Source organism: Eptesicus fuscus, chromosome 2, assembly GCF_027574615.1.
Source record: "Eptesicus fuscus isolate TK198812 chromosome 2, DD_ASM_mEF_20220401, whole genome shotgun sequence".
Classification (NCBI taxonomy): Eukaryota; Metazoa; Chordata; class Mammalia; order Chiroptera; family Vespertilionidae; genus Eptesicus; species Eptesicus fuscus.
In genome coordinates, this window is record NC_072474.1 from 105,017,280 (window position 1) to 105,033,131 (window position 15,852).

At 42.2% G+C, this 15,852-nt stretch overlaps 1 protein-coding gene across 1 annotated transcript in view; it reads right to left on the reverse strand.

Moving 5' to 3' along the window:
- Positions 1 to 6,348: 6,348 nt before the first annotated feature.
- LOC103284875 (cytosolic beta-glucosidase) overlaps positions 6,349 to 15,852 on the reverse strand; it is a 109,863-nt gene continuing 100,359 nt past the window's right edge. Inside the window, exon 5 of the mRNA XM_008140188.3 lies at positions 6,349 to 6,551. Within this exon, the coding sequence (XP_008138410.2) occupies positions 6,349 to 6,551 (203 nt within the window). The remainder of the gene's footprint in view (positions 6,552 to 15,852) is intronic.

A 15,852-nucleotide genomic window follows, 5' to 3' on the forward strand; every position in this document is an offset into this window, starting at 1 on the left:
AATAAATTCAATAAAAAAAAAAAAAGAAAAGAACCAGGAGCCAGAAGCCCTGCTGAGGCCTGTTCTACTACAACCTCATCAGGAAAGAGTATGAAGTATCATTTTGGTGACTGGAAACAGGCTGTATGGGTTGCAACGGTGGCTCCACCACTTCCTAGCTCTATGGTTTAGACAAGATACCTTCTCCCTGCCTCAGTTTATTATTTGGTAAAACGGGGATAATAATTGTAGAATTATTATCTTGTAAAGGTTAAATGAGTCAATCTATGTCTTAAGTTTCTATTGTAAATAAGAATTTGACTACCTAATGTCCACTGAATCAATGACTTCATACACATTTAGAAGTTGCTTAGATATGCCAGATATTATGCTAGATACTAGAAATATTAAGATGAGTAAGACCTTGAATTGTTCACCATCCAGATGAGCAAACAAACAAAAAGCATGAGTTGTGACAGAGATATAATAAATTGGTGATTATAGGCTAGAGGTAGCAATTAATTTTTAAGTAACATGTATTGCCATGACGTGTTTAAAGTATCACCTAGGTGAAGTAATGTGTATACTTGCAATTTCTATCAATTGTACCATTGTTCCCATGTACAAAGCCATTGTTGACCTATCTACTTCCATTTCTCCAACAGAAAAGGAATCACAGGGACTGCTGAAGTTTGTCTTTGAAAATATATTTTAATAAGAAAAAAAAAACAGAAGTAACAATAACTTGGGAGCAAATTATAAAATACAAATAATAAATTAGCTGTAATACCACTACTCAGAGAGATAGAGAGAAAAAAGGAAATAATAGGATATTAATAGTGGTTATATCTTTCCTATCTTTTGTCTCTGTATATGTATATTATAATATACTAGAGGCCTGGTGCATGAAATTCGTGAACTGGGGGGAGGTGTCCCTCAGCCCAGTCTGCACTCTCTCCAATCTGGGACCCCTCGGGGGATGTCCAACTGCCGGTTTAGGCCCAATTCCTATGAGATCAGGCCTAAACTGGCAGTTGGACATCCCTCTCACAATCTGGGACTGCTGGCTCCCAACCGCTCACCTGCCTGCCTGCCTGATTGCCCCTAAGCACTTCTACCTGCCAGCCTGGTCACCCCCTAACCACTCCCCTGCCAGCCTGATTGATGCCTAACTGCTCCCCTGCCAGCCCAATCACCCCAACTGCACTCCCCTACAGGCCTGCTCCCCCCCAACTGCCTTCCCCTGCCAGCCTGGTTGCCCCTAACTACCCTCCCCTGCATGCCTGGTTTCCCCCAACTTCCCTCCCCTGCCGGCCCCATCACCCCTAACTGCCCTCCCCTGCCCGCCTGGTCACCCCAAACTGCCCTCCCCTGAAGGCCTGGTCCCCCCCAACTGCCCTCCCCTGACAGCATGGTCGCCCCCAACTGCCCTCCCCTGCTGGCCTGGTCGCCCCTAACTGCCCTCCCCTGCTGGTCTGATCGCCCACAACTGCCCTCCCCTGTTGGCCATCTTGTGGCGGTCATCTTGTGACCACAGGGGGGTGGCCATCTTGTGCGAGGGTGTGATGATCAATTTGCATATCACCTCTTTGTTATATAGGATGTATTGATCTAATACATTCTCTGAATAAAGTATTAACTTCCCATGTACATTTTTAAAACTTTGGGTAGGGGATAATTTTAGATTTACAAAAGAGTTGCAAAGTAAAAATGAAGCATTTCATATAGTCTTCACCCAACTTCCCCTAAAAAAATCTTACATAGTCATTGTATATTTATTTATCAAAGCAAAGAAGTTAACATTTACAAAGCACTATTAATTAAACTAAAGACTATTTGTAGTTCCCACTCATGTCCTTTTTGTTGTTGATCCAGGATCTGGCCCGAGACCAGGTTGCATTTAGGTTCCTATGTACTTTTGTGTGTGTGTGTGTGTGTGTGTGTGCGCACGTGTGCATGTGTGCTTCTGATACATTAATTACACATGAACTTTTCATACATACAATTCCCACCTTAAATAGGGAATTATCACATCAACTATATGTATTCTGTTACAAGCAGCTTTCAATCTGATTCCTACACCCTATTTCTTTGCCATTTTTCAACATGTTGCATTTAAACATTGCCATGCTGCTCAGAAATCTTCAACTTTGTGTTAAGATGGAACCAAAACATCTTTGAAGAACATCAGAGAATCTCCATATTCTAGTCCCACTCTCTTCTCTAAGGTGAAGTTGCCTGTGCACTGCCCCTCACCTCCAGCAGGTCTTTTGCTTTCCACCTTCATAATTTTACTTGTATTATTTATATTATCAGAGTATTCTTTGTATTATTTTTATAGTATATGATTTTCCCTTGCCCATGAAGCCTTACCTGCTCACCCCTGCTAGCAGAGAGCTCTCCCTCCTCTAATTGTCTGGAAAATTTGCCTGACAGTGCTTATCTCATGTCTCTATCCTAGTTCCCCAACCAGACCTGAGCTTCTTTGGAGAAGAACTATCTTGTCTGCAGGATTGCATCTGTACAATGTATTGTACAGTTTGGTTTAATAAATATGTACTGAAAATGTTCAGTTCCAAAGATGATAAAAATAATGGTGACTTCCCATTTCCAGTCCAATATGTGAGGAACTTGGAAGTCATTGCTCCCTTCCTAACACCAAAGAGCTAAACAAATAAAAATTAACAATTCTTCTTAGATTAGTCAGAGAATTGAGGTCACAGAAAAGATGGCTGCCACAAAAATTAGAGAGACAGAAAATTAGAAAGACAATGAATTACAACTTAGCAAACACCTCAGCAGAAATGGAGGTGGTATCAGAGGAGGAAAAACCTGAGCTGTAATTGATGAATTGCTGGAGGATCCACGTGGACAATTTTGAGAATTACACCTAATGGCTCATACTCATCATGCCCTTGTCATGTTCCAGGAACTGTTCTAAGCATGTTACAATGATGAGCACACAATAGCCTAAGAGGAGCCCATTTTACAGGTAGGAAAATGGAGGCACAGAGAAGTTCAATAAATTGCTTAAATGGCATTTGACTATTAAAATGCCAGGGCCAAGATTTAACTCCAAGTGAACTCCAAAGCCTATATTCATAATGATTACACTATATTTGCCTTATACTGGTACCAGTAGCCACTCAGGCAAGGTCACATTACCCAGTCATGGGTCAGGTGACACTGTAGATACTAAGAAAACCTGAGACAATAGGCCCTGTCTACTCTCTACAAGCAGTACTCATTAACTCTCACCATTGGGAATTGTTCCACCCAGTCACCCTAACCCAGAGCTTCTATACATCTTCCTGTCTTCCCTACTGCCACAATTAAGAAGGTTGATTCTCCTTCATGCTGTGTAATTCTAAAGGCCACCATAAAGTGTCTTTATGTTCAAATGTCTTTTAATTTCATTCTTTAAGGCACATCGTGCTTTGTGCTTAGTGCTATATCCCTCCCAGGACAACTGTAGCCTAAAATACTGTGATCGGTGGTGAATATGCATTCTCTGGATAAGGTGTATTGCTAGTAATTAAACAGTATTAATTCTATCAGCTTTGATTTATTCTGCTCTCTCAGTAATGAAGCTCAGTACTTTATTTTCTTACTGCTCAGCACTGAGCAATAGAATTGGTGTTTAAGGATTATCATGTAAATCTACTTTTTGGTCAGTCAGTGTTGGGGAATTTTTTCAATATATTACAAATGTACTCATTATTCCCTCGTTCATAAAAATAATTAAAAGCTACACACTGAACACAAATTCCCTGAGCACAAAAGCCTGACTGGCACTCCACTGCCAAATACCAAGGTTGCCAGCTTCTTAGTTTATGGGTTTCTTAATGAGAACTCATGCCTTCTCACTCAATAAAGAGCTTAGGTAGACATTTTCCAGTGTTGTTTGTAGGAATTATAAAACTAAAGCCCTATACATCTAAATGAAAATGGGCTACTGTTATCTTCTGCATATTTTTAGCAATTTAGAAATAACTTGCCCCAAATAAAAACTATTACAAATTATTTAAAAGTGACCCACAGGATGTTAATGACCTATGTTCATGTTCCCTTAGGAAAAAAACAAACAAATAAAAAACAAGGAAGGAAGGTAGAGAGAAAGAAATACAAGGAGCTCCAATCCATCACTGTGATACCCAAGTTTCTCCTTAGATAAAACAGACATAAAACATGTGTTTTACAAGCCTCAGATGACCTTCAAGACATCTAAGTGCAGTATCTATGGATTTTTAAGTATAATTAACAACTGTTTTTACACTTAAAGAATGCAAGTTCTGTTACCCTGACAGGCAAAAGCCAATCAATCTCATTTTCTAACGTTAATACAAGCAATTAAAAGTAACATTAATTAAAATACTATAGGGGCCCTTTGGTTTGGGGCTGGTGGATTTTTTTCCCCCTTCAGTTTAAGCTTGTGGCAATTCTAATTTACAGGACTAATTAGGGAAGTTTGATCCACCTCTGGGTGAAACACTGGCCTTGAACACCCAGCCCAGAGCTGCAGAAGGCCCTGCCCTGTGAGGAAGCCTGGGAGCTACAGCCATGGTGTTTATTTCACCTGCTGGACCCAATGTGACCGGTCCTGTATTTACAGCGCGGATATGACGTTATTGGTTTCGGTAACCAAAATACAGTCTTCGTTTATATTGTTGTAAAACTTGTAAATGTGCCCTGTAGGATGAGTAATATTCAAAGCAATATCCTAATTAAAAGGAAAACTTGGTTGTCTTGCAAGATAATATAAGAAGGCACATAAATTGTAAATAAGATGCATGTTGAAAATGAACAAGACAGGCTGGATAGGAAAAGAATGAAATAAGATTTGGAAATGTGCTTTTTAAATGAACACAAATTGTGAGATAATGTCTCATGGAACAATAAAAATAACAAACCAGTGGCAAAGATGTAATAGAATTTCCTATGGACACCATTTTAATCTTCATATAATTTTCCCCGGTGCATCCACGTTTATTGAACTACTACGACCATTTCTTTCTTACTCTGTCCAAAGCTACTGAGAGAGTGTTCATTGCTGTAAATAATACCCTGGTTATGAACATGAAAACGATCCAGAAATTGACCACAGTTTTTTAAAAAATGACATAGTGTCTGCTGAGGCCAAAAGCCTTATGAGAACCAAGCAAGCAAGCAGACTGAGAATACTGAAAACTGTCTTACCCACCTCCTCCTGTAAAAGGCATCCCCACACTTCTGCTCCTTTCTCCTCTGTTCAAAAAATGCACAGACTTCCAAGGCACTGCAATCCATGGTGTGCTGGAAAGAACATAGCACTGAAGCCAAAGAAGTGCTGGGTCCAGAAAACATGCACTTATTTGACTTCAGGATGATGCACATCAATTGCGGTCTCAGTTCTCATTCTGCAAAATGGGGTAATAATACTTACCTCTTAGTTTTGAGCCTGATGTGCAAATGAATGTTTGGTAAATAGTACTTAAACAGGGATGTGAGAGTCCAAATTCCAGCTATGTGAGGAGTCCGCTGGACTGGAAACATGGAGTCCAGAGGGAGCCCAAATCTATTACCAAAGAAGCTCCGTAAAGGGCCCAACTCCACTCAAGCCCAATACATATATGACATTTCCACTACCAATGTTGTGACTCATTCCTTCCTCTGCTTATACTCATGGTCAATCAGCTCATGTATGTGTTCATGGGTGTTATCAACTGGTGTCACCCTGGAGTAGGAATCCAGTCTCTGCTAAACATCAGCTTTTAAATACTGTTTCTGGCATTCACAGTCTAATTTGTTTGATTGATTTATTATTTTTCAAAAGTTCATCAGGCAAGAGAAAGATGTACTTGTTCCTACATAGAAAAAAATATATGCCAAATATATCAACACATCCATTTTATTAAATAGGTTATCAATTAATCTCATCCCTTTAGTGAGTAGAATGCACAACTATATGATGTGACTACCTTTTAATTTTGATTTTCTTACACTAGATTAAACAGTAGGAAAAATATCGACCTAATAGAAAAACATAGTTTATGTAACCAGAAAAAAAAAATAGACTCGTGAACAAGTATTTTTATAATAAATGGTCAGCTATTAGAGTTGCAAATCAATAATAAATATTGCATTATTTTTTTCTAGAAAATGTTAAGGAATTTACATAGAAGTTTCTAAGTCTATCTGATTTCTTAATATAAAAATTTCAGTGCTTTTCTATTCTCTTTTTCTAAAAGCCCCATTGATCCAAATGCACAATGAGGAAAGAGGACCTGAGGGTTACAAAGGCAATGTGAGATTGTCTGAGGGATCCCCAAAGCAGATTCCTTTGCAAATACAGAGGCCTCTTCTCTGGGTGATACCACCCAGACATCTTTTCTATAGATGTCCCTCTAAACCATTGTTTCTAATGACCTTGGCATACTCCTTGGCTGACATGTAAGGGACTCTGGGTCTAGCTGGGTCTTCAAAATCAACGTGGAAGAAACCAAACCGGATGCTGTAACCCTGGTTCCACTCAAAGTTGTCCAGAAGAGACCATGCGCAATACAATTGAAGGTTGACTTTATCAAGCTGGATAGCTGAAATTCAAAAGAAAAGGAGGGAACTATTACTAGGAAACATTTCTAGGAAGGTTTGATGAGAATGCAGACAAAAATCACTGATGACCAGTGTGGGCGTCTTCTTAGTGCAGGAGGTCACAAAGGGAACAGAATCAGCCTCTCAATCCCCTTTTCTGATTTACTGGTTTAATGGAGCAGGGACTTCATTGAAGAAGTGAAGTTACATCTACCTAATAAAAGAGTAACATGCTAATTGATCATACCTTCACAACACCCAACCAGCCAATCAGGAGTGAGTATGCAAATTAACCCAACAAATATGGCAGGTTAATTTGCATGCACAGGCACCAAGCGGCTGGGGGCGGGGCAGGATGCAGGTGTTCCGCACCACCCCAGCCACTCTGGGCCTCTGGGCAGCATGGGAAGGTGGAAAGGAGGCTCCACTCCAGAGCCGGAAAGGTGGCTTGGGCCAGAGTAAAGGCACTGCTGGCATCCAGGGGAAGGGAAGCCCATTCTTGCATGAATCTTTGTGCATCAGGCCTCTAGTATTGTAATAATTAGTGGATTATTTATTCATTTAGATACTTGTTTTATTTATTCACTAGAGGACTGGTGCATGAAAATCCGTGCACTTGGGGGGTCCTTCAGCCCAACCTCTGCCCTCTCGCAGTCCAGGACCCCTCGGGGGATGTCCAACTGACGGCTTAGGCCCGCTCCCCAGGGAATTGGGCCTAAGCTAGCAGTCAGACACTCCTCTGGCAACCCAGGAGCCCTTGAGGGATGTCCAACTAACACAGTGGTTCTCAACCTTTCTAATGCCATGACCCTTTAATGCAGTTCCTCATGTTGTGGTGACCCCCAACCATAAAATTATTTTCGTTGCTACTTCATAACTGTAATTTTGCTACTGTTATGAATTGTAATGTTTTCTGATGGTCTTAGGCAACCCTGCTAGCGGTTCTCAACCTGTGGGACGTGACCCACAGGTTGAGAACCGCTGCTGTAGAGCCTAAGACCATCGGAAAATACTGATATTTACATTATGATTCATTAACAGGAGCAAAATTACAGTTATGAAGTAGCAACGAAAATAATTTTATGGTTGGGGGTCACGACAACATGAGGAACTATATTAAAGGGTCGCGGCATTAGAAAGGTTGAGAACCAATGGACTAACAGCTTAGGCCTGCTCCCAGGGCCTGTTAGTCAGACATCCTTAACGCTGCTGCAGAGGTGGTAGAGGCTTCCGCCACTGCCACTGTGCTGGCCATCCATGAGCTGGCTTCTGGCTGAGCGGTGCTCCCCCTATGGATGTGCACTGACCACCAGGGGGCAGCACCTGCATTGAGCATCTTCCTCCTAGTGGTCAGTGCATGTCATAGTGATGGGTCGTTCCTGGTTGTTCTGCTGTTAGGGTCAATTTGCATATTACCCTTTTATTATATAGGACTAGAGGCCTGGTGCACAAAATTCATCCCCTCAGCCCAGCCTGCACCCTCTTCAATCCGGGACCCTTTGGGGGATGTCTGACTGCCAGTTTAGGCCTGATCCCAGCCTAAACTGGCAGTCAGACATCCCTCTCACAATCCTGGACCGCTGGCTCCATATCACTCACCTGCCTGCCTGCCTGGTCGCCCCTAACTGCCCCCCTCCCCCCCCCCTGCTGGCCTGATTGCCCCTCACTTCCTCTGTGTGCTAACCTGATTGCCCCTAACTGTCCCCCTGCCAATCTGGTCACCCCTAACTGCCCCCTGCTGCTGGCCTGGTTGCCCCTCACGGCCCCTCACTGGCCTGGTCGCCTCAAGCAGCCTGTTTGTTCAGTCGTTTGGTTGTCCCTCACTAACCCCCCTGCCGGCCTGATCATAGGCAGCCATCTTGTGAGGGTGTGAGGGTTAATTTGCATATTATCTCTTTATTATATAGGATTCCTTTACTCCATACACATCTCGTCAATGACTACTACTTTTCAGACACAAAGAAACACACACACACAGCTGAGTTTCTTCCTGGTACCTAGAATTACATTCCGTAAAGGCCCTGCCCAGCATCTAAGTATAGCTTCCATATAATCCAGGAAGCCCACAGGTAAATGAAAGAGGCCATAATAACATGAGTAAGGAAGCCAACACTTACCTTGTGATCAAATGGAGACATGTCTTATAATTCTGGAAATAGAACCTCCAAAAATGAAAGAGGCTAGCACACAACACTGGCTGTGCCTGTTGCCTAGACTGAGTAGGCACAAAAATGCTGTGCCATCTCCTTTGCTCCACATCTAAACTCAGAGTGGTGCTTAATCCCTCTAAGAGCCAAAACAATGACCGCCCCCACCCCCCAATATACATGTGCACAAACACAGCATTCTATGTAATTTCATTTGTGGATGCGCCATAGACTCCACTTACCTATGGACTCCATAGTAAGATACCAACATGTAGAGAATTCTCTAAGCAGTTTTACACTGAGTCTATCACTTTAGTCACAGAACTGAGCTCATTTTTATTAGTATTTTAAGAATGATAAACTCGGAGGTGGTATAGATCTTTCCTTTGAGCATTTTTGTAAATGAAAATAATGAACCATATCTATAGGGTGCACTCTTCTCCACTTCTCAATTTAAAAACTAAACTTAAAAGGGAAGTTTACTTTCTAAGATAGACATATCCTACAATAAGTTGGGTGAAAACGGACATTCATGTAACAAGTCAAATTTTCATTGCCCTGGGGACTGCTTTCAAACAAAGAGACTCCTCTAGCTTCGGAAAAGCAAGACCCACCCTCAAATTTTTCCTTTGGTGTAAATCTGTATTTTCCAGGTCTCTTGTAAGCATATACAACTACATCTGTGATGGTTTCCAAATCTTCTTAGAATTTTATTGTTTTACTGTGGATATTCCATAGACAAACGGTTCATGACAGGTTCATCGATGCATAACCCCTGTACCTTTTTGCGTGGAGGCATGAGAAGTGCTTTACTTATGAATGGCCTCGGGACAGAAATGAAGCCAAGCTGGACTGGCTCTTATGAAGTATTGCTGGAAGAAGAAATATATAACATTCAAGCACATCCAGCTTTGCAGGAATATGCATTTACTCGATATTCCCTCTTCTCCTCCTTGTCCATATTGCCATGTGAGTCTCCTCCCCTCTCTGTCACCACAACCTGCAAAATACCTCTTTTTAAAAATAATTTAAAAAACAAAACAAAACACAAAAAACTAACAAGTTTTGGATGGTATATCCCTAAGAATTCAAACAACCAAAGGCAAATATCAGGCCAGAAAACAACCACCTCTTTTCACTGCCTTGTAATCCCATCTGGCGACATGTGAGGATCTGCATATTTTCTTTCTCTCGTTTGCAGAACTACTGCCCAACAAGCACGCCTGCTAGGTACATAGCCAGACAGTTTCTGAAAACATGCGCAGTCCCACTGATCAAATACAAAAGGACTGATTCATGTGCTAAACAGGGGTCTAAAAAATGGTGCCCTGCCTGCTTGGAAGGGAACAAAAAGGAAATCTGGACAATTTCATTGTTAACTGCCAGGAGTTCCGCAGCAGGTACTAAACGGGCTGAGTGACACTGGTGGATGTCTCTGCGTTTTCGCTGCAAGAACATTCAAGTAGAGAATTAGTTAGTTAGGGCCGAGGAGCTGGCCTGCTGCGGGATTCCTTTGCGCTGTGCCACCACTGGGACAAATTACAAAAGCGTGCTGGAACCTGCGCGCCTCTCCTGGTCCAATCTCAAGAACAGAAAGAGACCGTCATCGCCTTTCCTGTCACTATGATTTATGAGGGTCCACATCTTAGCGGGGGGGGAAAAAACACTTCTGTGGGTTCCATTTCTTTCTTTAACCAGAGTTGGAGGCAAAGTAAACAGGGACTTACAGGAACTGTGGGTGGGTGCAAAGCACACTGGGATGAAAGTAACATTCCCCATGGAGTCAGAGTTGGTTTGGGACTAAAAGGCCAGTGGAAAGGGTCTCACAGCAGGTTGACTATAAAGACACAAAGAGAAAAGTATCTAATCTTGCTCATATGTTATAGCCTGAGTCAGTATTGCATCACACACACACACACACACACACACACACACACATCTATAATAATAAAAGCATAATATGCTAATTAGACCAGATGTCCTTCTGGATGACCTTCCAGACAAAGGCTGGATCCCGGATGCATGGTGGAGGCCGGAGGGAAGCCTGGGTCCCAGGTGCCAGAGGGAAGCCAGTGCCAACAGCTGGGGGAAGGAAGGCCTACTCTTGCATGAATTTCATGCACCAGGCCTCTAGCATATATATAATACCCAGAGTCTGCCAAATTGAAAAGGTTGAGGGCAGAGTCCTTCACTAAACTGCCCAAACTTTTCACACCAAATGCAAGTTCAAAGGTTTCCCCAAACCACTCTGAGTTTCAATAATTTGCTACAAGGACTCACTGAAACTTATTATTCTCACAGTTATAGTTTATTATAGAGAGGGATACAGGTTAACATCAACCAAAGAAAGAGGCACACAGCGCAGTGTCTGAGGGGTTCCAAACATGAATGTCCCTTGTCTTCCCCTCTGGGAGAGAGGACCAGTTACCCTCTTGCTGTGGGCCTGTGACAATCCACACAGGATGGTGCTAACCAGGGAAGCCACCTGAGCTTCAGTGTCCAGACCGTTTATTTGGGATTAATTGCATTGTCATGCTTGATTGACTGATGGCCAATGTAGATGAACTTGGTTCCCAGATTAAGGGGCACTGTGTGACTCAAAGTTCCCACCCTCAATCACATGATGGGTCTTTCTGGGGTGACCAGCTCCCACCCTAACAAGGACTTTCTGTCAGGTATGACATAGATTTTCTCCCAGAAGCTGAGGGCAAAGGCTAATTTGCTCTCTGGGCAAAAACTACATTCTTTACTACCCCCCCCCCCCGCTGCCCGACACACACACACACAACTTGTTTTAGAAGTTCATTGTTTCATGGTACTGGGCAGCATCTTCTCAGCTTACTGGTTTATAAAGTGCTGTGATCATGTCTGTGTTTGTCACATTACAAAAGGCTAAAAAGTGGGCATTTGGTCTCAAGGGATTTATATCCCCCTGGTTACAAACAGAGATAGCCTTGTTTTCGAGATTGCCTGGGACTTACGGAAGATATCCACGAATGTGGCATAACTATGAAGCTATCAAACAAACTGCTAATCCATAGACCCAAGCTGCCGTGACAAGAACCAGTGGAGAGGTTCAGGACCATGTGAAAGGCAGCAGACCTCCCAGGAGAAAAATGAGCAAGATAAAACCCTGGAAGGAGCGAGAAGAAAAAAATACAGCATCTATGTTCCTGTTTCAGGCTACATTATTTGAGCAAACTCTTCCAATGAAAACAAGTAAACATGGACTAGAAAAATTTAAAGACAAATCTTCAAAACAATGGGAAGCTGCCAGTTTAGTAGGGACTTACCAAGCCAAAGCAGAAAGTAGACATTGAAATTGGTAGACCTGGCAGCTATGTTTGCCTGATTGAATGTTCCAGTCTTAGGAAATCAGAACCTTTTCTATTTTCTAGGGTGAGCAGAGGTGTCAAAGCACAGAGCCACACCATGTCAAAAATCTAGTATGCGACCTCACACCCAGAAAACTCAGATCCCCAAGGACTAAACTAGCAGAAGGGTGAGCCAAAAGCAATCCAGTCATTGGAAAGACTCGAGTCAACTGATGATTCAGAGACCATCAAGTTTGGATATTGAATTGAGGTGATTCCAGACTGGTAGTACCCCAAGTGCCTGGAAGATATTTATTTAAAGTTTTTCTGAAGGGATATACCTAAATTCTAAACCTCCAATTGTTATAAATATTTTAAGTGTAATTATCACACATTATCAAATATAACCAGACAGACATGGAAAAATGATGCCATTGAAAAATTACCAGAATTAACAGACAACAAAAACAAACCCACAAAGATCTCAGTTATAAGGACTGTCAGACAGATTATCAAATAACCAAACCATATTCACTATGTTTAAATCATAGAGACCAACTTGAAACATCATCAAGGTTCAGGAGTCATAAAAAAGTGATGTGTCAGCCCTGGCTGGTTTTGTTCAGTAGTTAGAGCGTTGGCCCCATGACCAAGGGGCCATGGGTTCGATTCCTGGTCAAGGGTATGTACCTCAGTTGCCAGTTCCATCCCTGCCCCTATTCCAGGGTGCATGCAGAAGACAACCAATGGATGTGTCTCTCTTGCATCAATGTTTCTCTCTTTCTCTCTCTTCCTCCCTCCCTCCCTCCCTCTCTTCCATTCTCTCTATTAGTAAATGGAAAAAATATCCTTGGGTGAAGATTAGCCAAAAAACAAAGTGATGTGGCAGATTTGGGATCTACATGCTTGGGTTTGAATCTCAGGGGCCACAGTTACACAGGTGAAAGAGACCTATCATTTCTCATGCTGTAAGGACTGAGTGTGATAGCATGGACCCAGCACAATAACTCGCCCATGGTGGGCTTCTGCTGCTTTCCTCTCTGACAACCCCTTAGGAGAATGCAGAATCCAAAGGAAAAACCTACTCTGATGTGTTCTCTCCCCCAACCCAAACATTCTGATAAAGTAGAAATTGGTTTTACATAAAAATATTGGACTGTGTAAAAGGGGAAAAGGAGTCACAAAGACAACATTCAGTCTGAGAAAGATGAGTTTAAGGTTGAAGAGACAGATATAAACATACTATATACATCTGAAAGCAAGGCTCTTTATGTCAGTTGACAGATTCCTTTTTTTCTCCAGAGTGACATATCCAAGTCATGGCCTGACTTCCCACCTCACTGAGTCCGGAGAAGTGATCCTGAGACCTCCCCCAAAGCACTGAGTTTTAGGAGTTCAAGTTCTCAAACCTGTATGATGTTAGCTGAGCTGGTGCATTATGGGGATTAGCTCTTGAGCAGCGAATCCTATCTCAGATGTGGACAAACTAGTAGAGTGGGAGTGAGTCAAGATAACATATCTATTATTGATTTTAGAGAGGAAGGGAGAGGGAAAGAGAGATAGAAACATCAACAATGAGATAGAATTATTGATTGGCTGCCTCCTGCCCCTACTGGGAACTGGGCTGCTGGCAATCTGGGCATGTGCCCTGATCAGGAATCAAACCGTGACTTTCTGGTCAATGAAAGATCTTACCCACACCGGCTGGGCAAGATCCTTAAGTAGTATGTAACTAAGTCAATGTCATAATAAGTCCCAAAGACAGGATCAAAACAACCTCAGATTAAAAGTCAATGGAATAGAAAGGAAATATCTGAGACAAAGACACAGGAGTTAGGAGAGGTCTTGGGAATAACTGCAAAGGGTCATGGAGTATCTTCTATTTGCATTAACTTATTGCTATATATGTGATGTGGAAGAATCAGGATGGTATAAAGACACAGAGTCAAAGCAAAACATCTCAAAGTGTAGACTATGACCACTTGAACCACTTGCAATTACCTGGGACATAGCTTAAAAAGTTCACTGGCCCAACCTTGTAAATGAGCATCTCTTGGGTTGTGTTATGGGCTAACTTCATATATTGAAGCACCAACCTTCAGTACCTCAGCATATGACCTTATTTGAACAGAAAGTCTTTAAAGAGGGGATTAAGCTAAAATGAGGGTGAGCCCCAATCCAATATGACTAGTGTCCTTATAACAGGAGAGAGAGATACCAGGTGTGCTGTGCACAGAGGGAAGATAGTGAGCACAAAGCCAGAAGATGAGTATCCCAAAGCCAAAAGAGGAGACCTCAGAAGAAATCAAACTGCTGATACCTTGATCTTGGACTTCCAGCCTCCAGAACTGTAAGAAAATAAATTTATGTTGTTTAAGCACCTATTCTCTGGCACTTTGCTGTGGCAGTCCTACCAAACTAATAGATGTTGACCTGAGGATTTCTGTTTATCCTTAATAAACCCCCTGAGTGATTTTTATACTTAATCAAGTTTGAGACTCTTAAGTCTAGAATAAGCTCTGATAGTCCACTACAATTTTTTGAACACCATTTGCAACCCCAGTGGCATAAATATTCAGGCTTATAAATGTGGGAGAATACCCCTTAGCTTCTCTCCCTAAGAGTAATAGCCAGAGGATCTCTGGGCAAAGAGACACATCACCTTTCAGAAATGGATGGTTACTGAGAGCCTAAGGTGGAGATGCTGAATACTCAGAGTTGGGGGAGGGAGATGGTGTCAAAATGCCTTTCATCCACTGCTTAGTCAAGGCCTAGCCCTATCCCAGTAGATTATGAGAAATCCTCTCAACTCATCATATGTCATGGGTTGGTTGACTGACCACACAAAAGATTTGTCCACTAGAAGTCTGTGAATGTAACCTTATTTGGAAAAAGGGCCTTTGCAAATGTAATTAAGGTGAGGATTTCAAGATGAGATTACCCTTGTTAATGGTGAGTCCTCAATCCAATGACAAGTGTCCTTATAAAAGAAGAGAAGGAAGGAACACAGGGAAAAAGGCAATGCAGAGGCAGAGGCAGAGACTGGAGTGATAAGTCTACAAGCCGAGGGACACCAAGGCAGCCCCCAGAAGCTAGGAGAGAGGCAAGGAACACAATATCCCTCAATGTCCAGAAGGAACCGATCCTACAGATGCTTGAATTTCAGACTTCTGGCTTCCAGAACTGTGAGAGAATATGTTTCATACACTTATGTTGTGCTAAACCACCACGTTGGTAGTCGTTTGTTAAGGCAGCCCTAGGAAACAAATGCACCAGCGGTTGCCAACTAGACTCCGAGTCCCAAACCAGCCACCTGATTTTGCTGATGGCTTATGAGAATCTCTCTCAAGGCCTGTCAAAGGCGGAGAAAGTCTTCCCAGGACACAGTTTGAAGCAGATTTCCTGGCAATCGCCCTGCATAGTAACTTTAAATATGTTTCCCTGAGTTTGCTTATAATGCACAAGAGCACTACACTACAAATTGGAGGGCAGCTTTAACTGAATAACAGTTCCTGTAAGAGAATTCTTTTTTTGTTTGTTTGTTTGGAGGAAAAAAGAATCTCCCCCCTTTCTTTGGAGAAAAATTAAGTAAAACAACCTCAGGAAGATCTAAACATAGAAAATGCAGAATAAGCTGCCCCCGCCCCCAACTCCAGGTGAATGCTAGTGGCTGGACAGCATCTGTGAAAATGCCCAAATCATCCCCACTGGCACATGGGAACTACAAGTAGCAAAAACTATGACTTTCTGAAAAGAGTGTCTTTGAAAACCAAAGGCTAAAATTAAATATTTTATAGGAAAATGCCAATTAACCAGAAACAAGCCATACAGATTTCTTAATT